Source organism: Xiphophorus couchianus, chromosome 24, assembly GCF_001444195.1.
Source record: "Xiphophorus couchianus chromosome 24, X_couchianus-1.0, whole genome shotgun sequence".
Taxonomy (NCBI): Eukaryota; Metazoa; Chordata; class Actinopteri; order Cyprinodontiformes; family Poeciliidae; genus Xiphophorus; species Xiphophorus couchianus.
The window spans coordinates 3,939,113-3,966,273 of NC_040251.1; the positions used below are offsets into that span (position 1 = coordinate 3,939,113).

At 40.3% G+C, this 27,161-nt stretch overlaps 1 protein-coding gene across 3 annotated transcripts in view; it reads right to left on the reverse strand.

The window, feature by feature from the left end:
- si:ch73-383l1.1 (receptor tyrosine-protein kinase erbB-4) overlaps nt 1-27,161 on the reverse strand; it is a 269,734-nt gene that overhangs the window by 118,400 nt on the left and 124,173 nt on the right. For all 3 annotated transcript variants that reach the window (XM_028011161.1, XM_028011162.1, XM_028011160.1), the window contains exon 2: nt 13,086-13,237. In XM_028011161.1, the coding sequence (XP_027866962.1) occupies nt 13,086-13,237 (152 nt within the window). The remainder of the gene's footprint in view (nt 1-13,085; nt 13,238-27,161) is intronic.

Genomic DNA, 27,161 nt, shown 5'->3' on the forward strand with positions numbered 1-27,161 from the left:
TTATTTTCGTCGGCACCAGACAAGAAGACCAGAAACAATTACAGACTATTTTCCTCCCTCTTAATAAAGAGGAAACTGTAGAATCTGCAAACAGCAATTCCATTTCGTGGCAGGTTACCAGGAAAGCTGCGTGACTGATTAGAGTCATGTCAGATTTGATCAAGCTTGTTTCTTTATAAAGCCAGTGCTTATAAAGCAGAGGGAAGGTATTAGTCATCTTTTTTGCAAATGATTTTGGCATCATTTGTAAGGCAAAATCTCCATACTTTATTACCTTGGATATTTTCCTCACATTTACCTTTTCATGACCCACAATTTGCGTAAGTTCTGATTTTCCTGGCTTAGTCATGCTCTAGATCATGACGTTTGAGATATGCAACTCAGCTGTGAGCGTCTTTACATCTTAATGCTAAAAAGAATTTACATGGACGCCAAGAATGGCTGAGTTTCATCATCCGGAGCGACATTAGTCATGTTTCCCTGAAAAAAGCAGGTTTTGCTTGATGAAGAGAAGGATCAGCATCTCTGACACCACTTGAAGACGTCACATCCACATTCTCTCCAGGACGACACGAAGATTTCTTGGCTGATCGAAACCTCCAGCTGTCACGCCACTGGACAGCGGACTCATCGTCAAGGAGCTACAGTACCTTATCTTGCTGGAAATAGTAATCAGAAGTTGGTAACACAAATGTCTGACATGTTTTCAACGTCAGATATTTAGGGTTGAAATGAGGACCCGAGGTCTCCCACTCAGCATTACACCTCCAACACCAACCTGATCTGTCAACACAACGCAGGACAGATCCAAACTCTCATGTTGTTCGTGCCAGATTCTGACCCTACCACCTCAGTGCCACAACAATGTCACAACCAGAGGCAAGGCTTTCAGTCTGTTCTCTCTCCTCAAAGTTCTGGTCCTTCAATTGGGACCAAAAAGTGATGGCACTTTACAGTTCATTAAGCATATATCCACTTAATGATTTACTGCAGTGCAACAAGAGCAAAATAAAATTAAACACATTTTACAAAAATCTCTATGCTTTAAATCACAAGTCCTCATGTAATAATAAATGTTGAGATAAATAAACATAAAGCTGCCTGTTGTGTGTATTTATACCTTCACCAACCTCCTCATAGCCAAGATGGCCCCTAAATTGATAGGCACACTAAATTATCACCGCAAATTGGTGCAAAAGCAGAGAACTAACTTACAGAAGAGTTGCCAACCAGGAAGTGGTTTGTGTGTGTGTGTGTGTGTGTGTGTATGTCCTCCACGTCGGACGTGGGATCAGCCCCAGAGTTCACCAGGCTGCAGCATCAGAATCAATAAAACGGATAAATATACCGCCGGGTTTTATCAGAGCGGGCCCCCGCAGGCCACCGCTTCCTGACCTCTGCCTGTAGGTGGCAGTGGCGGTCGCCGCTTCCCCTGGAGGCGTCCACACGTGACGGGTCCAGAAAGTTTTCAGTTTGAAATAAATAGATTAGAAAAGTGAAAATGTTTTCCTTCGTGAATAAACCTGATCCAGTTCAATAATACCCGGAGCTAAATGTCAAAGAAAAAAAAATTATCTCCTCTGTAATTTTCATACTATCAAAAGTATTCAACCCCTTTGGATGCTTTACTCTTGTATTGATTTTAAACCTCAACCATGACTAACAAAATGTGTTTTTTTATTAAGGTAAATATTTTTATTTCATATTATTATTTAATTGTTTTCATTTTGACATTAAAGGACTTTTTTAAAGCATTTTTTGGTCTGTCAATACAAAAAAGGAAAGAAACAATAATTCGGTGAACATATTAGAAGAGTTTTCTACATTTTAATACATATTATAACAAATACATCTATTTAAATTCCACTAACAAATGATGAAGAAGCCAAGCCTTACCTAGCGGGAAAAATGACAGAAAATCACAAACAATAACTGCAAATTATTTTTGACCAAGACAATCACAGAGGATTTTCTGAACGCAGCCTTCTGATTATGCGACATGAATGGCAGAACACTGCATCCATATTTGATTAATATGTAGATCGCAAAACGGGAATATAAAGAGAGCAACCTCGAATCAAACAAGCGAAGAGCAGCACAAAAGAGAAGGTGACAGACGAAACCGAAGGGAAGCGAGTTTCCTCCGTGTGTCGCCGTCACAACTGGAATCTCCCAGACTCTGAAAGGAACACAAAGAGAATCTGCATGTCGCGCTCATGGGCGTGTGACGCAGAGATGCACATGGAAATACACATGCTCCTTACAAACACGCTCTGTGTAAAAGCCACTGGAGGAAAGAAGGAAAAAATGTGTTCCTTCTTCTCAGTGTGTTTTCTGCAGAGGGAGATATTCTGAAACTCCTCATGAATGAATTTGTGGCTGCGATGCCGTTTTTAATATCGGCAAAAAGGCCAAGGAGGAAGGCTAGCAGCGCCACATACTAACGTGGTCCTGTGGGACAGATGGCCCATATCAGTGGTGGGAAACGCTAACTGAACGTTAGCAACGCTAACTTTATAGCACTAGCCATGGATATTAGATCCACTAAAGCTAAAAAGCAACATCAATGTGATATTGTAATTTACAGGAATATCAACACCTCCAAGCATCTGTAACAAAACCCAGTTTCTTCCACAGTCCTTAAAATTGAACAAATTATGCAAAACTGCATGTCAACTAGCAAGAATATTAGTTTTATTTTAGGTTTACTTTTTATTGGCTGTTTGAAATAAATAAATAAAATCATGTTTAAATGCTAAAACTATTCAAATTATATCATCCCTTGAAAAACTATAAACCCTTCCTTGAAATAAGGGAGTAGTGTGGGAAAAGAACACAAGGAAACAGAACTGCTGCATAAACAATGCCCGACCCTTTCAAAATAAGAGCATGAATCTAACCGTCTAACTACCAGACGAATTATTAACAGTCGAAAATCAAAACTTCAACACAAATGTTGAGCTTTATACAACAGAAGGTTTACGAAACAGTTACGTATTGGCGAAGTTTGATAAACGACTTCAAAGTTAGCAGAAACTCTAAAGCACTCAGCTGAAATTAGCGGGTTAGCTAAGACTTTAAAGTATTTTGTGCTATTAATTGGTACAACGTTTTTAACAATCTGTTGCAGGGTTTTATAGATTGTATGGCTGTGACCTTATAAAAGCTAAACTTAACAAAAGTCTGCGGGAAACCACTTACCTCAGGGCTCAAGGTTCATAATGAGATGAGTTTCAAAATATTATAACAAGTTTTCCATGTCATTAAGACGTTTCTTATTTTAATCAGCTAGATCATATTCAAGCTCTGGCAGTCAGACACTTCTGTAGGTTTTTATGAATATCTTGTCCTTATTACGTTTTCTATTCCTTTTTGTGGATATTCAAATACAAATTATAATGTGCATGTTGCAGTTTTCTAAATTTGCCCCCATATTGAATTTGATTTAAATCTGAGTTTAAAATAGAGAAACAATACGATGAAGGACAAACCTAAATGCTGAAACCGCTAGACGCCCAAAGCTCAATGAATAAATGAATATAACTTAACAAAATAACCACAACTTAATGCTTATTTATTCAATCGGGATCACAAATTGTTATAAACTATGTTAATTTGATCATTTATATGGTGCAACTTAATTACAGAAGTCAGGGAGTCACTGTTACTGTCTACATCTCTGAATATTTCTTCTTAGATCATTACCATATGAAAGATAAAAGACTTTACACCAGTAGAAATGCGTAATATTTTTGCATGATCTTAATGTGGGACTTAATATGCAAAAGAGCCCTTAAACAATCAGTGGAACGGTGCCCAAGAAGTTGGTCTCTTGCTGGCTGAACGTTGGGAAACATCCAGAGTGTCTCTTATAAATCACTGAGTCCCAAATTCTCTGGAGATGTCATAAAGTTGCAATATGCATATATCCTGCAGCTATGATGAGCTGCTTTAAAAATGATCCAGACGCGGAACTGTACAATCCCGTAACGGACGTATTCATGAGTTGTGAGACGTGAAAGTCTGAAAATGTTCATGGAAGAGAGATGAGAGACGCTCTATTATTTATTTGTGTTCAGAGCCGAAGCCTTGTTCCATTCAGACGTCTGCAGCTGAAGATTACATACGGGACAGTTTGTCCTTCCCAGCTTTTCACATGGAAAACATCCTGTTTTAGCTTCCTGGCAAGGCAGATTTCAGGATTTCGCGTTCTTAACCTACACGGGGATCTCTAGAAAGATTCATTTAAACCCTGGGTCTCATATGAAACAACTTTGAAACAATGTTCTTAAATGTTATGATGAACTTGAGAAGTCAAATACTGGAGAAATGTTGCTTCATATCCAAGAGTTTAATTATCTCAGTGCACGGCGTGTTTTCGTCCTTATCTGTGCGTCATGGCTGGTGCAGCTTCATCACAGCTGCTAGTCTTCAGGGGCTCAAGAAAATCAGAGAAAAGTTTCCGCTCCGGAAATCCCAGGGAAGGTTGGAAGTCGGAAGTTTCCAGAGCGGTTTGTTGAAGAGCGAAGACGATGTAGACTCGATCAACACGTTGAGGAAGTCGAGTGTTTTCACCATTAACTGAGAACGTTAATGTTAATGTTAACATTAACGTTAACATTAACAGCTTTAATGTTCCACCTAAAGCTCATTTCAATGAAAGCTTCGTACTTAGCCCTAATTTGGAACTGAAAAAATAGTTCAGGAAGTTCATTTATATGAGACATACGAACAATAAAGAACAGGTGAGAAGAACGCCAGTCTGTAGAAGCTTCTGCTGTAGCGCTAAGACGCTTTGTACTGTATCAATGCAGGTTAAGGTATAGTTGGTATGGTTGGATTAAAATAGCCAGTTATGAAAGTTTTGTAGAGGTTCTCATTTATTTCTGGGATTTATTTTATTTATGTTACTTTTTTTAATGTGTCCAACAGATTTACTTTAACAAGTACGATACATCTTTTACCACGATACTCCATTTGACATTTATATGAAACTATTAGAAATGGCTTTGGGTTTATTTCACATGTAACGGTCATGGAGACAGAAAAGAGAAAACATTTTTAAAAAAGGGAGAAATGTGTGGGGGAAAAAAGAATAGAGGAGAGCTAGAAGGATAGAGAGCATACATAGCACCCTATAAGTCTGCTTCTACACCTTCAGAAAGAGAGAAAAAAGAGAACTGAGACCCTAAACATTCAACCACTTCTACAACCTACAAGAAAAATGAAAAATCGCCATGTGTTAACTGAAATTGGCAAAGGAACATTTTGGAGAGTCGGTCGGCAAAAAGATTTGGTTTCCAGAAAATCCAACCCACATATTTTTGATTTGTTTCTCATTCAGCCTGACGGTTCTCCTCATATGACAACAGAAGACGGTCTTTTAGCGCTTCTGAATGTAACTTTAACACGAAGCATATCCTCTCCTCTTTAGTCGTGGGAGCATTTTTCTATCATTCGGTTTTTTGTGGACGAAAACAAAAGACCGAAGCTTTACGTTGACACAAACTGTGAAAGTTTAGAAAGAAAGGGAAGGAGAGAAAGAAAGTCAGAGTCGGTTGCTCAACCTCTGACGTCCTGCCTGTCCTTTAAGTCTTTACTTCAGGCAGAAACTAGCCAAACAACAGCTAACGGGAAGCAGGTGAGGGAAACAAGCGAAGGACAGGACGCCAGAGCGCTACCTGTTCCTCCTGGCCCCCGTGAATCTGCCACCATAATTTGCGATAATGACGGCGTCCCAGCAGGGCCACTCTTCGCCGAGTGATTTGGAATTGATTTAGTGCATTAATTACGCCCCTGCTACGCTGGTGTCACGGACAATATTCTACAACTTGATAAGCAAAAGACGCGCCGCGGGATCGTTTTGATGAATTGCCGGGGTTTGCTTTTATGGCCGTACCTTTTAATTTAACGGTAATCACTCCCCCCACCCCCTCACACACATACACCCTTCCCACCACCACGGAAGGAGCAAGGCTTTAATTTCACCTCCGAGACCTCTGCTCTGCACCATGTCTGCTTTGATCAAGCAGACAGAAAAACCAATCCTCAACACACACACACACGTACCCCGCTCCAAACCGCAGGTTACATACTGCAGTGTTTCTGTTGATCCGCAGACGCAGACACACACACACACGCGTGTTTCCATGATGTGTGTCTGCTCCTCTCGCTTCCTGCAGAGGAGAAACATCTCTCTCACTCTCCAGCGCTGCAGGCAAAACGAGAAGGAGCCCAGTAATGAGCAGCAGCCGGGTCTCGGTGGTACCACCTCCTAGTCCACCTCCCCGAGGGCAGAAAACACCCCAAAACCCCCAAACTGAAGAGCTGCAACTCCCACAACAGCCCAGGCCAAAACCTGACAGCTAATTGTCGCTGGTTTTGAAAAACGCGGCTACATATTTACGTCCCAAAACTCAAAATCAATGGAATTCTTCTTGCGCACTCTAGATTATTTTGATAACTTTATTGTTAGGTTTATTGCTTTATGTTCATTCATTGTCTAGTAACCATCGGTTAGTAGCAAAACCGATGATTAGAAAGGCTTAGTTTGTGGTTTACTGCAAAGAATCCAGACAGGAAAGCAAACGCAAGTGGAGAAATTAATTTTACTGCCATGTTGTTTGCATTTATGGGTGAAGATTCTCAAAAAACACCAGTTGATAGTTGGATTTGAATATGATCCACATGTAGGACGGACAGCAGAAAGCAAAACTGATTGAATAAGTAGCAGGAGGAATTACATCAGTATTACCAACAGTAAATGCTGGATGATGCAGGCTGGTTGTATTGTTTACCTGCAGGCCTGCAGGCCGTACAGACATCCAAGTAAATAAAAACTAAAGCTGTAGCAGACCTGGGCCCTTCAACAAGGTCGAGACCCAAAACAAACCCGGGAATCCACCCAGGACTGGGTGATGGGGAAGGAACATGGAAAGGTCTGGGCCTGTTCAAAGCCCAGATCTGGATCTCCCTGAGATACTTCAGCAAACTTTCAGCAATCTGTTTGATAATTTTTCTTTAAAATAGAAATCCAAGTATTTACTCAATTTTTACAGAATTGCTTGAAAAAGGCAAATCGGAGAAAGGAAGATTTGCAGAATTTTCAACGTTTCAGATTGCCTTACCTTGTAATTTTTTATAATTACAATGACAACAGAGAAAAAAGGCTTCATTGTCCACTCTCATCTTCATTTGAACAAATTTCAGATATTCTGGAAACAAAGCTTCACATGAGAACCGATGAGCTGCAATTAAACAGCAGGTAAAAAAAAAGCGAAACAAAAGAGGATGATGTTTTTCTTTTCTTGGACTTACACGCCGTCATTACCCAACAATTAGCGCACTAGCAGCAACACGGGGATGCGGTGCTGGGATCTGATGGGTTAACAGGCTGTCACGTGCAGGGCGCTTGTTTCCCGCGTCAAGAGCTGTAATTATGGCGACGCCGCCAGGCGCTAACAACCTCCCATTTCAGCCGACAGTCCCAACCTTTTATGAGCTCCTCCACCGGTTCAGAGGCTAATGAAACACCGTGATCCACCCCACCGTGGGGCTGTAGTGGGAGGGGAGGCGTGAAGAGGCCCTGAAGCGAACATTGTGCGTTCGAGGAGCACAACGGTGTGAAACATCCATAAAGAGCGAGAACCGGAGGTGAACGGGAGCGGCTCTTGACCTCCGTCTCTACACCGCGCTCTCAACTCTGTCTGCAGGGAAATGGGCTCTGTCGCTTCAAGAGGAGAGCGTCCAGGTGAAAGCTCTGCTGGCTGGACAAACACAAACCAGCAGGGGTGAAGTCTGACTGGCAGGAAGACCAAGGAGTTGGTTTATTGTTGCGAAGCGGAGACTTAAAGATGGTTACGGAGTCGATTTACATCTCCTAACACAGAATCTGCCGTTCAGTTCCTGATCTCAAGAAGCAGATTAAACATTTCTGTTTGTGTTTGTTTTTCCAGACTTTGCGTCCATAACTACAATGTTTCATAACCTGCCACACACCTCTACCGCAACACACGTCCTTCCTGGTCAATTGTTCCTCTGCTGTCGTTGAAGCAGAGAAGGTTCCTCAAATTTAGCAGCAAATACTGTAGAGTTCATCACCGGGCAGCTACTGGGAGTTCTTGATTGAGTGGGTTACGTAAAGGGAAACCAGTTGGTGATTTTCAGACTCTTCACATCGGTCTGAACTACCTGATTCCGGATCTTTTCACCCCCTCCAAAAAAAGCGTCTGCAGTCTGAATGGCCATGTCACATTTTAAACGACTCGATGATGTTGAGTCTCCAGATCGCCTCCAGATCGATCAGGAAATGATCTGGTCTGCATGCCATCGGCTCTTTAAAGTCAATCCATAGACGGCGGCGACCATTATTGCTGCTGTGAACAAAGGGCTGCTTTGTGGCACATACGTACGTTCTTCTTGCATTTGTTAAATAGTTAGAATAAGCATGCAGAAAAATCGTATTTCTACAAAAAATCATAACCGTCCATCAAGGGCTGCTGGGTGAATGTAGCCAAAGACTGGACCCAAAGAACCGGGTCAGGCAGAACACTTTTTCTAATTCGTCCCCTTGTGTCCTGAAATACCTCTAAAGTTTACATTTCTGTGAGTTTCTTCCTGTTTTCCTCAATCTGAAAGGCAAAGTGCAAAGTTCAAAACACTGAATGATGCCCTTCTCCTTTTCTTTTCTGAAGCAAAAAGATAAACGGTAAACATTACTGAAGGTCAGACCGGTGAAACGAGTCTGACAGAGAGCTGTCTGAATTACTGCCTGAGTGGAAATGAATGACACGGAGCCGCTCTGGGAGAAAAGAGAGCAGACTGATCTGATGAGCTGAGCAATGAGTCAAGGAGAAGCAGTCATTCTGACCGACGCTGGTCTCAGGACGTCCCAGCGAGGACAGGAAGTCAGCAGATCAGGAGAGGAAGCAGGAAGTGGGGAAGAATCCAGAAATCATCAAATTCCTACCAGCAGCTGATCCTGAAAGGTCATGACCCCAAAAACTGTAGCTTCCAACATGAACAAGCATCCGTCTTCTGGAGAAAGATCTTATGGTGAAACGAGACAAAGGCTGACTTATGTCATCACATGTCGGTGGTAGCGGCAGCGTCATGATGTGGGACTAAAGAAATCCTTTATTTTTTCATTTGATTTCATAAATAAGCGTTACTGTTACTCTGTGGCTGATGTTTCTACTGGAAGAAAGACGCAAATTTAACAAAACAAAATCTATGAGAAGAAAGAAACAAAGAAGGATACAGGAAAAGATGGAGGGATGCAAAGGACAGATGAGTGGAAGCAAGGGAGAAAGGAAAGAAGAAAAGACATGAGGAGGAAAGAAAGAAAAAAAGGAGCAGGGAAAAAGCAAACAAAGGTCGGACATATGAGGAAAACAGAAAAAAGACGAGAAAGGAAGGAAGGACATGAAGGAGAAAAGAATTGTTCTCCAAAAAAGGAAGGAAGAGAAGTGGTAGAGGAAAAAGCAACAGAAAGAAAGGACAATAAATTCTAGGAATGAAGCAAAGAAGTCAGCACACAACCTTTAGATTAAGAAATAGAGAATGTATTTTATTATTTATCATTCCTAAACTTTAGACAGTGGATTTAACCACCTCCTCTCTGAGCCACGACTGTAAACCTGAAGCTGTGAGGAACGTGTCGCTTTAAGACGCCTCTCTCTTCTTCTCTGGTCCTCCAGCCACGGAGGAACCTCTCTGCCATCAAACACCACAGAGTTCTGCTGCCGCCATCTTTCCTCCTGTCTCCTCTGGCTGCTGTTTGCAGGAGATAAGCTCGGCGAAGTGTGTGTGTGTGTGTATGTCTTTATGTCGACACTGAACACACACCTCCGGAGCTGTGTCATTCATCTCTCCTTACAGCTGCCCCACCCGGAGAGCCAAACGGGTGGAGGCAGGCTGCAGCCATCCACTTGATCACCTGTTAGCCTTTAGCAGCTTTACTGGGAGTTTTCTACAAAGTGCTAAAATCGCAGAACAATTTTAACCACGTCATGACTATTTGTTTTAATGCGCTACTTAAAGTTAGACTGGATAGGGTTTCTAGAGGTTCAAACCTTCGGTTGGTTTCGCTGTCCTCCTCCTGTGTTGGGTTGGCTCGTCCTCCTGTTGGCCCGCCAGTCGCCAGGCTGTCTTCACACTCCGACTCTATCCAACTCTTCCTTATGTTTCCTACATGCCTTGTTCTTGGTCTCCACTCTGGAGCCAAACTATGCGATGTTTATATTTTCACACCCACTGTGAATTACGACAGAGCGCGGTGATTCACATGCGACGATCTGATCGTCCAAAAACATTGTGATTCTGCAGAGTCAAAACATGGTGTGTATGAACTGATATGTTGTCGGTCCGCAAACATGGACGGACGGCACAAACACTAGAGGCGCCTTCTAAAAACACACAGCTGCCTGCTTTAATAATGCAAACACCAAATATAGCTTATTATGCAGGAATACTCACAGTGGAACCCATATTAGCAGAAGCTAATAGCTGAAGTGTCCTTATCGCTGCTTTTGAGGGATCAGTCAATCAACACCGAGAATACGTTGCTAACCTTAGCCAACGTTAGCAACAACTCAACTCTGGGTAAAATCCTGACAAAATTTCAAACACTGTTGTCTTAGCATGCCTTGTGGGCCCAAAAGTGACTGTTAACAATAATAATTGTTGCACATCTACAATCCAGACCGTTAGCCACTTACAGTAGCATTAGCATTGTAAATATGCTCAGCTGTCATGAGCAGGTAGTGTTTACCTGGTTTTAAAATACCACTTAGTCCCCTCAGAGAGGCTAACCTCAGCAGGGCTTTATGGTGACACGGAGCGCTAAACTAGCTGTGCGGCGGTGGAAAATCTGTAGCGCCCAGTTTTCCTCCAAGCTCTTTTCTTTAAATTCCTCTCCTGCCTCCTTTAAGCTCTCAGATCCATGCAGATAAAAACACACAGCCTGGCGGCAGAGTAGCTGAAAATTGTAATTTTAGTGCAGCAGCTGTTTCCTTCTTTTTTTCCCCGCCTGCTGAAAAAGCGGCGCCCCCTCCGGCTCCTTCCTCGCTGCGTCCGCCCTCCGTTTGTCCACATCCACCCGAGCTCCTGCGGATCCGTCCAGAGGCAGCCCGTGGCTCGGGAAGTGTCGAGATGTGTTCGAGTTTACGAGTCTCGATTTTGAACTTTGCGTGAACCGTTGCACTGCAACTTGAGAGCATTATGTTAAAGCCCGGGACCGGCAGAGGAGGAATGGATGGAAGTTGAGCAGAGACAGATGAAGAAGTTCTGAGCTGTGCAGCTGCGTTCAGGAGGAAAACGTGCTCCTCGATCACGCGTTGTTCTTTTTTTAGCCTAAACATTTGATTTTGAAGAATTATAAGACGCTATAAAAGCTGTCCTTTAATTGCAGCCGTTAGGATGTTGATGGAATCAGTCTGGTTGCTGGTGACCAGCAGGATGTTTGCAGCTCCAGATCCGCCTCACCTCTTTCACATTCATTTAACGATCCCACAGATGCCTAATTGTTTCCCTAATGATGCCGAGTCTAATGGGACTGTTTTTGCTCTTCATTTGATAGTGCTGGCCCAGTAATTAGACTGCACCTCACTTCATTAAACAGCAGGAGGGGAGCGAGGGAGGGGCTAGGCCCCGATGGCGAACGCAATAGAAACACACTGAGACCCGACAACAGGAAGCAGCTTCTCACCCAGAAGGTGGAGCCTCTCTTTGTGTCCACGACGTCACACGGCGTTTACCGTCCTGGAAGACACACGGGGGTCATTTCACTAAAAAAAAAAACGCTTCCCTGCAGAGAAGACCTGTCCAGAACCCACATCTGGACGGGGTTCTGGTCCAGAACCCCAGACGGGGTCTAATTCCTGGACGGCTTGATCAGTGCTGCACTTCATTCAAATTCTCTCTAATCCGTCAGTTTAAAGAGACAGTAGCGATTCTGATGTCAGCTGGACGACTTCAATAAATAAATCAGACATGTTCTGATGTTATTGTGGCATTTGGTAAATAGAAATGATTTTGGTCATTCTAACTGATCTAAACAAGAGAAAGTTGAACAAAAAAAAGGTGAATGAAACTTTTGGTTTCAACTATAAATACAATCTAAGATATTAAAGCAGTGGGGCGCGCCCCCTGGGGGGGTCGCAGTGCCATTGCCAGTGTTTTGTTGCAACCTAAAGTGTGAAATAAACTTCAGTGGAGTTTGAAAACAAAATATGTGTTTAGGTTTATGTCTGGTTGAACGATGCGTGTGCCCAGTTGATTCTTTTTTTTTCTTTTTTGTGGGGGATTTTATTGTAATCCATAGTGGGAAAGCCATGGGAAATCTTTGGGAACCACTGTATTAAAGTATTAAAATGAAATAAAAATGAAGAATTGAATAATAGAATAAGGCTTGAAAACCACCAGAATATATAAAATTAAATGTTATAACTCTTTGTTAGCATTAGCACGCTAGCTTAGCATGTTTGCTTGTATTTAAACTAGATTTAATAATTGTTGTCTAAATCTGAACATTTGTTTGGTCATTTGGGAAAATAAAATGTCGCAGTTTGTTGGCATCATTGAGTTCAGTTGGTGTAAAAAAAAAAAAAGAAGAGAAGATGGAAAATGATTAAATTAATCTAATATTAAAAATTAAACCTGTGAAGAACACACATAAAACAACATTTGAGAAACAATATTAATATGAAGCACATGGAGACAACTAGAGTAGCAAATCAATATAAGATGCAGACTATAAGAAATAAGAAATAACATGTTGAAAATGTTTTGCAGGCAAATTCAAACGTTTGCGGAAAAAGAATAACAGATTATGAAATAATTAAGTGAAATAAACCACTCGAAATATAAGTCAATATGGAAAATGTGACAAAATGATTAAAAAACCGAGAACTGATTCCTCTAAGCAAAAAATCTGCTCTCTAAAATGTCCATTGTGTTATTAAATATGAGTGTTAAATGAGTGTGTAGAGTAACAAAGTCAGAGCTGCTGGCCAGCAGCCGGTCTCTGTCCATGGTGCTGAACACAGAGCTCCCCTCTCACAGCGACACAGAACACACACTCCTACCTTCAGGAAGGACAGGTTGCGATTTCGGTCGATGCTGGTGATCTCCAGGTTGCCCATGACGACCTCGCAGTTCTCGTAGAGCTTCCTCAGGGTGCGGTACTGCTGGTCCAGGTCGGACAGCGTGCTCAGCTTGTTCTCCGTACCCGGGCAGACTGGACACAAGCGCACAGAACCAGGGACAAGGTTGAGATGTGAGGATTTACTCGAGATAGTTTCTGTTTACTAAACAAAAAAAAAAAAAGGAAAAGTTTATTCATGGTTATATAAAATGTGAGAAATGATCCAAACTAAAAGCTTTCATTGTGCGAACGCGAAAGAACAAGTTCTGAGACATGGACAAGGATGGGATCGAGCGGACGGATGGGACCCAGAAAACAAATGGGGCCCAGAGGATGGATGAGTCCCAGAGGACAAATTTCGTGTCCTACAGTTTGCCTGTGGGACCGCCAAACGGTTGAATCAAAGTTCCTCAGATTACGCTGCCCGACCTTTTCAGAGGTTTCCTCTGTGAGACTTCACCAACGGAGACGGAGTCGCCGCTTTAGCGAGGATCATTTGTTGCTTCGCCTCCATATAGGAGGACCTAGTGACCTAAAACTGGATCCTGACCAGGATTATTTAGGCCAAAATATAACATTTATGAATCAGAAATAGCTTTTTATTCATATTATGTGATGTTACAACTTAAACAGGATTTGTTTGTTTGTTTTGTATCAGCCGTTAGCCACCGCATTCAGAGTGAAAGCAAATAAATGCTTAAAATGTGTTTGACTTTTTAAACTGGATTCCAAAATAAATCAGCCTTTTAGAAACCTTCAGGTTTATTGAGTGGATTATGGAACACTCCCTGACCCACATTTCCCTAAAAACTTTTTTTTCCTGCTAAATAATCCACACCAGAAAACGTTGAATTGAACAGAAAATCAGATTTTCTTCATAATTCGAAGAGAAATAAGTGAAGAAATGCAGCAGCCCGTCCTCTGCAGCGCTGCTGATGAATGAAAGACGTTTGTCAGATGCGGCAGCTACCTCTGTAATTAGTTCCTCCTGTTTCCAGCCCTTATGGGTCCCCCCCTCAACCCAGAGACCATCTGCTTCGTTCAGTGTGTGTGTGTGTGTGACTGCTCTGACTCAAACGGCCCATTAAAGTTTGTTCGACTCTCTCTGAACTCGACGTGTCGATTTTACAGTGTACAAATTTTTAGTTTGATTTTTATTTTTTCCGGGTTTTCATATTTCTCTAGACTAAAAATGTTCTGAAAAACATTCGGATTATGTTCATGTGCATGAAAAACATAATCAGTTTTGTGAGTTTCCAGTTTTTTTTCAAATTAAAAACACGTTTCCTATCAGAATCAAATGTTTGAAGGCAATTATTGTTGCATAAAATAAAGACAAAAATTGTTTTATTTATCCCTAATTTTTTATTTTTTTTTTCTTTGGATTAAATTTCTTTAGGTTAAATTAGCTTAAAATAAGTAATTTCATCTTGTTTTGCAGTGATGACAGCTCTATTGTTTCATTATCTCTCAATAAGAATAATTTTCTTCTGATTATAATTTGGGTTTCACACGATTTAAAAGTGATTTACTTTAAAATCTGAATATGTCAACGGGTATTTGTTTTAACAAAGATTTAATCGTTTCATTTTCAAGCTAATGAATTATATTTTTTACGATTAAAGTTTCATTATTTCACCATAAGGCTTGTTTTGTGCTGATTTACACTTGAAATGATTTAATTATGTTGTATTTATTACATCATTCTGCATCAGCAAATGTCCTTTAATTATAATTATAATATAAAATATATTATTTTCAGTAATAAAAACTGTAATTATAATTCAATGTAGAGTTTGCTTACATTTGATAATATGTAATATTTAAAATTTTCTTTGTGTTAAACTAATATTGTTGTGATTATTCAGTTTTGACATCATATTGCATTAGGATAAAGGCTAATTTGATTTGGTCATGTTTTTACGATTATTCAAATCTTTCTATTTTATTGGAATAATCATGATTTCTTGATTTCATCATCTCAACGTACTGAAGATGTTTTTTTATGTGGTGATAAATTATTTACTATATTATTTAATCCTAATAAAGCTTATATTGGTATTTCTGCCATATTAATCATTTCTCTCTCAGTCGTTTTTGTGGATTTTGATTCATTTTTTTGATTGTTTGGTGATAAAATTCCTTTGGATATTATCTATAATTTGCACAAAACATCCTAATACATTTTAATATAATACATATTTCGTATCTATTCTATTTTATTAATCTCTGGATGACAAAACTCAAATAAATCATGTAAACTTTATCTCATTATTTTGAGGTAAATATGACTTATTAATTCCAATGTACAAAAACATCAAAGGAAAAAATACTTTCTGTTTTTGTGAAGAGCATTGATCTTATATTAATAAGAAAGCAACATAGTTCCTTCTTCATCAGAGGTCCAGACTGCCAGATTGGCAAACGTATAGAAGCTCAAAATATGAGAAGGAAGGAAGAACATCTATCATTGTCGTGCGCTAACATGACGGAGCTATGCTTGGCTTGGCTCAAGAAAACATAAACATATTTCATCATTTGATCGTATGAAAAGCTCGTCCTTGAGTTGTTGCTGGTTTTTTTCCAGTCAGCTTTGGTAGTCGCGTTTCATTGCAAGCTATACGCGGACGAAATGTCAATAATATCAGCTAGAAAACGACGTTTTATTGAAGAAAAAAAGAGAAGCAGACTTTGTTGGTCAGAGTGACTCTTCGTGTTTTCTTTAGGCAGCATTAAAGCAGAATAAAGAAGCAGCCGTTCGTAATTCGGGCGGGATTTCAAGCTGCTTGACGTTTATTTCGCTCCTCTTCTCGCAGCGTTCTGATGATATTCACGGCTCAGTCGGTTTAAAACGCTCAGTTGAACGCCTCGCCTCTCCGAAAGCCTCCTGTTGCAGCGCAACATGTCAACAATCTGAACTCATGTGCATTTCATAGACATGCACTTTGCCTCAAATGTGAACAAAAATCAGCATCATTTATGCTTATATTAAAAATCGCATAGCTACTCTGCGCTGTAGCATCCATTCGTTTAGGTAATGATTTATTCAGTTTTGAACCGCAAATAGAGTCAATCTGTAATTTAAAACAACGATATACTGTAGCTATTAGTTTGTCAGCTAGCATTAGCGTTTTAGCAAGTTTTTGCTCAAACTGTAAGTAGCATACAAAGCAGAGTGAGATGTTAGCCTGGTGATAGTTATTATGCTAACATTCAAATTATTGTCATCATACTAGTTAATGTTAGCATGCAAGCTAATGTTAGCATTTAGCTAATATTTTAACATATTCTCAGCTAAAAGCTAAAGTTTTACAAGACAAAATGAAGATAATGCGAATCATCAAGCAATTGTTACCGTTTTAGCTAGCACTATTGTTTTAGCTAATTGTTGCTAATAATGTGTAAACATACTCTGTTGAGTAAGTTAATGTTGGCCATCATGCTTGTGTTAGCAAGCAAAATAATGTTATCATTTTGGCTAACTAATGATATGCATTTAGACTTTTTGCAACACTGACTTTATGTGAATATACATATTATACATCGTTTGAAAGCTCAGAATCTTGAGATTCCAATAATGTAAGTCAATCAAGGATACAATCATAACTGTAGAAATAGTAAACGGTTTTTGTCTAACCACTATTATAATGTAAAATACTTTCCAACTAATCTGTAAAACCTTGAATATCTTTTTACAGCCAAAAGTATCCGATTATTGTTCTCCAGTAATTATATATATAAAGCAAACTTGTTGATTAAAATAATAATTTTAAACTCATACCAGTGATGATATAATCCAACTTAGAATTGTTGGTATAACTTTAAAGACTGATCTTAAGGAACTTTTTCCTCCAGTCTGACTGACAGCTTCAGCTATTTTGCAAAAGGAGCAAACAAAAATAAAAAAAAAGTCAGTTCCTGGATGATTAAAAACTGGCAGATGTGCTTCAACAAACTCCACCAGAAGACAACTGGAAATTTGGAAAAGTTTTGAAGATTTCATTTGCTTGCCCTCGATTTTGCAACAGCATGTTTATCTTTTTTTTTTTACTTTGCCTGACAGGAAGACGCAGGGACAAGTTGAGGCTTTTCTCACCTCATTCTGCCGATTCTGTCAAACAGCCGAACCAGTTTAATGACCTCAGACGAACCAATTCCTACAGAGATTTAAAAATCAATCTTTGCTCTCAGTGGTTCAAACGATGTCACACCCGGGAACCTGTTAAACCTGCGTCCGTGACCTTTTAATGCCCAATCATGACCTTATATATAGTACAGACCAAAAGTTTGGACACACTATTTTAATTCAATGGGTTTTCTTTATTTTCATGACTATTTATAAGGCAATAAATCCCACTTATTAACCTGACAGGGCAGGTTGACCTATGAAGTGAAAACCATTTCAGGTGACGACCTCTTGAAGCTCATCAAGAAAATGCAGAGTGTGTGCAAAGCAGTAATCACAGCAAAAGGTTGCTACTGTGAAGAAACTAGAATATAAGGGGTATTTTCAGTTGTTTTACACTTTTTTGTTTAGTGCATATTTCCACATGTGTTATTCATAGTTTTGATGCCTTCAGTGTGAATCTACAATGTCAATAGTCATGAAAATAAACTCATTGAATTAAAAGGTGTGTCCAAACTTTTGGCCTGTACTGTAAGTTAACCTAACAGAGTGTGAGATGTTCTGATGAATGTTGTCTCTGTTTCAGTTAGAAAGGAGAGTCATTGCCTAGCTGAACTTGGTCCCATATTGAACCACATTGAAAGCTCATAAACTCCCATATTGCTTTATGGATCGTTGGCTCGGCGAAGATGAGCGGCTCCGTCCGCTCGATGAGCCGCGGTGCTGCTGCTGCTGGGTGTTTGGGACAGGAAGGCAGGAAATATATATATATATATATATATATAAAAAAAGGACCTGGACAATGGTGACAAATGAGATCTGCTGACCACACACAAACAGAGGCGAGTTATGAAACGCGTCCAAACAGGACAGGAAGTCCAAAAAAAAAGAGAGAAAAAAAGAGTCCGATCAATACGCGCGTGTGCATGAGGATTTATTTTTCTATCAGTGTGCAGAGATGAAAGGTTAGCAGGCTTCTGTAATAATCTGTTATTAAAACCTAAAACTGAGTGTGTGCGGGCGTGTGTGTGTGTGTGTGCGCCGGCTTCTGTCTGTGTGTCCTTATAAAACATCAGTGGGGAGAGGTGAAAAGTGAGGGGAAAGCTGCTCTGAAAAGCCAATATCAGACACACACACACCCACACGTACCCCCTGCCCCCACACACACGCACACACACAAACACCGATTTGGGGTGAGACAGCAAGGTGAAGCCAAGCAAAGAAATAAATCGAAATAGAATGAAGCAAGACAAAGAGAGAAAGACAACCTTGTGTGTGGGAGACATTAGCATTCACAGCGGCTCTCTGTACTGTAAGCTCTTCCACAGAGTCCACATCCATCTGACGCAGCTCTGCCCAACTTCCTGTTCCTGCTCTGCTCAGACGTCACTTCCTGTTCCACGTGTTTCATTCATTAGCTCGGTGTGGTGCAGGTCGGTGAAGTCAAGAGTTTTTTGTTTTTTTTCTGGTATTAATAGAGATTTTTGGTGTTGGGAAGTTGAAACTTCCCCAGCAGACGTGCCTCCGGGTCTGGGTGACTAAATGTTAGCCGACAAGAGATCCGGGCTCAATTCTAGCCCAGAAACTCTAAAGAAGTGACTTTGAGCAGAGATAATTCAAAGAGTCTATTTGTTACTTAAACTGCAGGGAAAACATCCCAAGTGTCTCAGTGATAAACAGCCGGCATCCTGCGAAAGTTTGCAGCAACGAGTTTTTAGCGGCACAAAGGCCAGACGTCCACAGACGGTTCTCACAGACGGCGTTTCCTAATCTGCTCCTGGGAGACATTTCCTCCCGCTCTGATGCAACGCGTTGCTGCAGACAGCAACGCGTTGCATTTTGCTGCGGCGCGTAGATCTGAACGGAGGTTTGTTGAGATAATGCGCGATCTGGGAGGAACACGACTGGAGTGAAATGGCAGAAATCCCACCGAAGCAGGAGACATTTAATTACTTTTTTATTATTACAAAACGGACTTTATGGCCCAATGAACAGGCTGACGTTCCCGGATAACTTTATTCAGAAAATCACCATTCACTCCGGCTTTACATTATTCAAATTCACAAGTGGAACTGATATGTTAGGTTTACATATCGCATTTGTATTAAGCTTGTCATTTTAAATTCACATACATTTTAAATATGTATTTTTTCTATTTCACTCCTCTTACCTTCCGAACTATAACATGTATACTAAATTTACTTTAACGTTAGTTAAAAAAGAAGTTTAAATGCAGAAATGAAGAATAATGTGCAAGTATTTGCAATGATTTAGAGTCCAAAACCGGTTTAAGTTCTTAAAGGAACATGTTAGAAAATGTGTTTATTGTACACTTATAGAGACGCGTCTCAATGAGCTAGAGTTTCATTACTGCTGTAATTAATTCAAAACCAAACTCATATGCATCCACTACAGACTAATATTATTCAGTGAAATGACTAACACTCTAAGAATAGTCCATGTAATACAGCCGGCTTTGGGTGAGCACATTCTTCTAACACTTTTTCCTTCCACCAAACTTTCTATTATTATGCTCGAATACAGCACAATGGACATGCATTCATCGGCCACAATAAGCAGAATTAGCATACGTATTTAAACACATGACTCTGAGTAATGAATGTGTAAAATATGAGGTGGTTGTTTTGGATTTTTTTTTTTAGAATTAGCCTCTGAGATGAAATGTTGTCTCTGAGTGTCCTACTGGCCTAGCTCAGCTCTGCTAGCATGTCACATCTGATATAGTTATGAATGTCTAACAGGTGTTCATAACTTTGTTGGATTAGACGGTTAACATCTCCCTCCTTTCCAGATCGGTGTCTCTTTCTGAGGAGTCACTTTGGATGAGTGACTGACAAGTTTTCAATAGTATCTTAAATATTAGTTTAATCATGAGGCAGTTTGGATTGTACAGCACTTCTTTTAATTTACAAGTTGAAGGAATTAAGTTGGGGGGGCAAAAAGAAGAAAACATAACAGCAGTTTATTTGAGTTTGTTAGCCTGCTGCTAACACACATGCTAGCTGCCTTTCAGTCTGATGCAACATCAACATCACACCCAGCGGCCCTCGAGCCTCATGTTGGACCCCCCAGTCAACAGTAATAAATGTGACTTTAGGGTGAATTTAAAAAGTCAAAGATAAAAATATTTGATATTTTTATCAAATATCTGAAGCAGGTGATTCATCAAGATCATTTCTTCTACATTCACAGAAAGGTTTTTGTAGTGACCTGGAAGGTCAGATACAAAGCACCATTAAATTCTTACCATTGTCAAAGCAAAAAAAAAAAAAAAGAAGAAAGAAAAAGGAACATTTATGTTATATGCAAATAAAAGTGAAATGTTACGTTATGATAAAATCAAACACTTCATTCTATGGTGTCCAAATGTTTTTGCCGAATGGCCCAACATCATCAAATCAAAATAATCATCGTTTGATTATTTTGTACCATGTAACATTTTCCATTTCAAAAAGATTTTCATTTACCAGTGAAATTGATCCACTGTTAAAAAATAAAAAAAAAGTCTCCATGTGCATCAGTAGGCTGCGCTGTGGCGCTAAATATGAACCATGGATGGGTGGCAAATGGCCCCTAAACCGAACTTTGGACACACTTTGTTTAAAAGAGCCAAACACCTAGCATGACACTTTACATGCTGTGCTAGGAGTTGCAGTGCTTACAATTAAAAATAAAAGACATGTATGTTTGTACTTTGGGATTTTAATGCGATTCCATTCATCTTGAAATCACATTCAGTTTGGGCTAAAAGACGTAGCGGTGCTAGCAGCACCGATTGAAAGAAAGTGTAATTATTATGTGTCCTATTAAACTGCAAAATAATTCAGCCACAGAAATACATTTAACGATTATTACATAACCGGCTGCTAATGAATTTAAATGACTCCATTTAAGTCGTGCTAATTTGTCCAAACTCCAGACTTTGGGGTCGTGCTGTTTAATAGAGTTGAGAACAGAATAATGGAGTTGAAGAAGTCAGCAGTTACTGCACTCCGCTGAACGTCTCCCTTCATGTTGCACACTTTGGTCTGCAAGGCGATATTTGAAAGTAGAGGGAAGTTAAAAGACACCTGGATCCATTTTTGTGTAACACTAGCTTCAAAATCTACATTTTATTCATGCTTTTTTGTTGTTGTTGTCATTCTTGATTAAAGAACTCATTTTCTGAGCTGAAAACAAAACAGGAGAAACAACTTTGTAGACATATGAAAGTAGAATACAGAGCCGATAAGCCTTTGTTTCAATGCACACCGACACTCTGAAGGCAAACACATTCTGACTCGCAACACCCGCAGAAAATACTAACTGGATCCTCTTAAGCTGCCTCAAAGCTTTCCCGCTCAGAGACGCAGTTCCACCAAAAGGGAAGTTCCAGTCCGTCCCATCCACCCCCTCGCAGCCTGCTAAGCTCCCACCCGGCTGGCTTCAAACAGCTGGAATTACTCACAGGTCCGGCAGCCGCCTATCGCCATCATCTTCATCACCGCCGAGCGGCTGTGGGGCGGTTCTGATGAGGCAGCGAGCGCAGCTTAAAGGCTCACGGGAGCTCACGCTGCTGCCCCGAATCGTGACTTTCATCCCAAAATTAGAAACACACAAGAAGCAAATTACCTCCGATTACGGAAACCGCTGATACTGAAAATTAAACTCCTGTCTGGCAGCTTTTCAGCCACACAATGAGGCTCTTTGTTAATAACACGGTTAACGGTTAATTATGACCCTTAAATGTGGACTTGCAAATTCCCACAGCTGTTTATTATGTTTACGTTTTAAAATTTTGTGTCTTATTCGTAAGACTTGTGACTGACAAGTAAATAAAAAAGGTTCCTACAAATATTAACATTAGCTGACTTTAGCAAATACTCTTCCTATATAAAGCCGCTGTATAAAGAGACTCGTTTATATTGAATAATTTCCTAAAGGTAATGTCGTAAAGCTGAAACAAAACATCAAAAATGTTTAAAAGTACAGTTCACCAGTGATTAGATTGTACTGCAACCATGTCCAGCGGAGTCACCAAAGCATTAGTTAAACAGTTAATGAAATATTTTAATTGGAAAGTGGCAAAAATTTGTTTTTCCACATGAAAAAAAAAAAATCCTCGTAAATTCACCACTTTTATTTATAACCTAAAAACTTTAAAAATCGAATATGTTTTAAGAAAACTTTTCTAGTCTTCCCCTTATATTTTTTGACACTACATTTCTCTTTTTTTAACTGCATTCTTTTAATTTGACATAGTTTTACCTTTCTACTTCCTTTAAAATATGAAGAGTGTTGTTTATTACGAACTGGTTCCAGCTGAGGATGTTTACAGCCCACAATCTCAGTGCTACTTGCTAGCTTTACACTATTAGTTCCATGGCAGCTTAAATAAATGCCTTGTTAGCGTTTGTGATTGCATGCCAAAAAGATCATTTTGTTCTAATTGTTATTGCTAGTTTAACCATAGTCCTTTGCTAGAAACCTGTTGAGGTCAGGAAGCTGGACTGCCTGCTGATTAAACACGTTGATGGGAATTGACGCCTGGCAGATAGAAAACACGCTGGGAAGTGGGAAGCTGTTTGACATGAGGGAGGCTGACAAGTGGCTGATTGAGGCTTGATAAAAATAAAGAAGAAGAGACAGGATGGAGAGGAGGAAACTGCTAAAGAGGCAGCTGGAGCGGGGGGAACTCTGACCTCGCCTTTGAGCGAGGGAAGTTTAAGTTTGGAAGCGCACCAGCCTCCAGTGTCGAGCCGCTCTCAAACTTTGCCGTTAGATTTGTCGGAACGCAAATTCCACGCGTTTGCTCCAAGCAAGGCAATAGTTTGACCCGTCTGAGCATCCGCTGTCAAGCTGTAGCTGGTTGGCTGATCTGAGGCCAGCCGGGGTTCGGAGACATGAGTCATGTGACCTTTTAAAAAAAAAACCTGCCCGTCATTCCCACCAAACCATCCGGCGGCCGACTAAAACCTGGAGCTGCTCCGGCACGGCGCCCGGCATTTCTGAGCAATGTGTGAGGAACATCACCAGGCACGCTGACACACGTGTGTGTATGCGTGTATGAAGCAGGGTCATTTGTGTAGCAGATGTGTGTGTGCGTGTAGGCGTGTGTGTGTGTGTCTGACACAGGTTTAATGACTCGTCTCAGCCAATTTTCAGCCAGTGGCTCCTCTTTGTGGGGAAATGAAGTTTGCAGTTAATGTAGCACAGAAGGACTGCCTCTGATCTCAACACACACACACACACACACACACCCCATGATGGCACGTGTGTGTGTGTGTGTGTGTGTGAGTGTCGGTTCCAGTGTGTTGGCTCCGAGCTGAATATTAGTAGGAGCCATATGGGAGAAATGATTGTGAAGGAAGGTTGGAGGACATTTACGCTGCAAGGCGTCTGTGTTTCCATGTGAGGACGCTGGAGAGCGACGCTGTGTTTGATCGGGCCTCTTCAAGTCTGCTCAACTACACTTTATAAATCACTCTGAGGTGTGTGTGGGCGTGTGTGTTTCTCTACAGCGTGCAGTAGTCACCATTATTCCAAACACAGCTGTTGGGTTTGAGTTGTGTTCACAAGCACGACATGCCAGAATGAAAATGAAACACACACACACACACACACACACACACACACACACACACACACACACACACACACACACACACACACACACACACACGCCCACAGATGTTTCCGGCGTTCGCTCAGATGCGAGAGACATGGCGGCGAAAATCCGCCAACGATCATTAAAACGCAGAGGAATGTCACAGGACTCGGCGAAACAGCAAGCAAAACATTTAGAGAGCCTTTAAACACAACAGGAAGTGCAAGATTTTAAGAAATTAAACAGTCAACCAAATACTAATGAAAAAAGAAACACTATTTACACGGGATATTTCTCTAAAAAGTTGTTTCCAAAATGAAAAGAAAGTTTAATCTGAGAAGCGTATCCAAGCACAATCTCAAACATCAAATCAATCCAAGCCCAGAGTCAAATCTTTCATCTGAAATACAAGAGAAGTCTTAAGTTTTCTAAAGCAAACCTGAGTAAAAGTTAAATCCTCAAGAGGATGAGATCAGGTCAAGTTTAAATTTTCTGAGTGGGAAGTCGAAAAAAAAGTCAGAATCTTTTAATGTCAGCTAAAATTCAAATCTTAATTCTTGTTGAAGTGAAGTTTCAAGTCATTCTCAATTTTCTGAATGAAACAAAACAAGAAAAAACAATTCCAGACTTTTCTTGCTCTGGAAAAAAAATTAAGAGGATGATCCGTTTCTCTGATTTTACTTTTTATGGGTGTATTTTTGAGTAAAATGAACATTGTTCTTTTTATTCTATGAACTACTGAGAACATGTCTCCGAAATTCCAAGGAAACATTTACAATTTATTTACAGAAAATGATAAAGGGTCAAAATAACAAAACGATGCAGCGCTTTCAAACCTCAAATAATGGAAAGAAATCAAGTTTATATTCATTTGGAAACAACAATACTAATGTTTGAACTCAGGAAGAGTTCAGAAATCAACATCTGGTGGAATAAAAAAGGAGGTTTTCAGTGCAGTGGTCTCTTCATGTTTTCCAGAGCTGTATATTCTAAACCTGACAGGTTCTATAAGAAGCAAGTCCAAGTTACATTTTATTAATTAGCAGGAAATACTAGTCAAGTCTTAATTCTATGCCCACTCTCCTTTCTTTGAAGGTCAAGTCCAAGTCTGATTTTAAATCTCTAATGACTAAAATGTATTCTCACGCAAAATGTTTCCCGTCAGTAGTTGTGCTCAGGACACCAGTTGTACAGTTTACTTTCTTTGTATTGTTATTTTTAGATAATTCTGGGTTTGGAATCTCGGTCCATACGCAGGGCAGGGGGGTTTGGGGCGTCTCACATCAGCAACAGAGAGGCAAATGAGAACCTCCATGCGAAAGCTTCCATCTAAACGGTGACAGCCTGCGTCTGGGGAGGCTCTTTATTGCTGAGAGAATCTAAAATGTCATTCATCTTTCTGTATGACCGGCCGCCTTCCCTCCTTCTGTCCTGCCAACACCTCATTCCACTCCTGTCATCTTTTTCACACTCTTCCTTTTGCACTCCTCATCGTTTTTTCTGTCTTTCTTTCCCAGCGTCTCGCTTCCATCACGTTTTTGATGCCACTTTGTCTCCTGATTCGGTCGATGTCTGTTTTCCTACAAGGTCTTCCACATCGCCTACCCACACCTTTTCCCCTTCTGCCCCCGCCGCTCGGTTGCCCCTTTACGGCTGCACTCGCGCTTAAAGGATTATTTTACACTTTTGGATATTGCGGTAATAAAGCCATTGTAATTTTTTACAGCCCCACATTCAACACGGATACCGTCGAAAAATGTGCAGAGCCGAGTCCTCCTTCAACACCCAGCTGAAATAAACTATTTATGTTTCATCCCCCATTCCTATTGTTGTCAAGAGAATATGGACTGGAAGTATTGAGAAAACACTAAAGCTCAATTTCCAAGGGGCAGAGAAAACCTGAAAAATATCAGCTCCAACAGAATCAGATACTGAGAAATACCAAAATATTAGATTTTAGAGGAATTATAAAAAACTGGCCTAAACTATATTAAAAAAAACTATAAGAAATGTATTAAAGACTGAAGCTGAAAGGAGAGCTCAATTAATTCATTCTGATATGAAGCTATGCACTTTAGCTTCCTCTGTCACTGACGCCTCGGTGAAGAGCGCAGCAGGTGAAAGCACACTTCTGCTAATCTGCTAAAGTGCTAATTTTTAATTTTGCACTTCAGATGTAGATGTTAAACTGTGTTCTATGTTCAACACAACTGCAAAGTAAAAGCAGGTCTCTGATTTAAAAACAAAACAAAACCAAAAAAAAAAAAAAAAAAAGGCCACAAAACTCTAAAACTTTCAATGAAATGTCGAGAAGGTTCGTCTGATTTTTTTTTTTCTTCTAGAAAAACAACTTGTGGGACGGTCGGAACAGCAGAACAGGAAGTCTGACAGAGAAGATGAAGGCCTTGGCGCAGACAGAGCTGCAGTCTGGCTCTTGACCACGGACTGTAGCTGTAGGCGAAACATTTCAATGGAGACATGGCAACGGCATCAAACAGTGTTAAAGCGGATCCCACAATGGAGACAACCACTTCAAAAAAAAAAAAAAAAACGGCGCCGGGATGATAATAAGAAATACTTTGTTTACTCTGGAGGCCAAGATGGACGCCCAGCTGATTTAGTAAAATCGTATGTTGTTCCAAAAAGCTACTTTAGATATTTCTATTTTTTTCCCCCCGTTGCCTTTGCCTGTTAGATCTTTTTAAGTTTACTCTCTTTACTACATAACACTCCTCAAGCCCCCCCCCACACACACATTCTTTTTCTTTTTGTTTTTAATTTCACACTCCCCAAACCATTAATCTTTGGCAAAATCAATAACCATTTGCTGGCACGCAGGAGCTGAGGGATGTAAATAGCAGAAATCTGACATTCGCAAGATATAAAACAAGGGGCCTTCGATATAATCAACAGTAGTGCCGGTGTCATTCCTCAACCAATCCATAGCCTTATTAAAAAGGGGCGTATAATTTAGCCTCTTGTACCCAACAGTGGGGTGGGGGTCCGACTATAGTGTCTGATGAGTCAGGAGTTGCACGGCGACCAAAGATGGGTAGAGGTGATTGAGGTCAGAACAAAGCATGGAGTAATATGCATTAGTGTTTACAGCATTTTCCATTCGTCTTACTTCTTCGCTCTTTTAAATTTATTTGCAGGGGTTCTTTTGAGTTGATGCGCTTTGCCTCGAATAAAATATGATGATATACATACGCTCTTAACAAGGTTTGGTCTTACAAAAACAAAAAAGGGAAAATTGAGTCATTTAGCTATTATTTAGGCTTAGA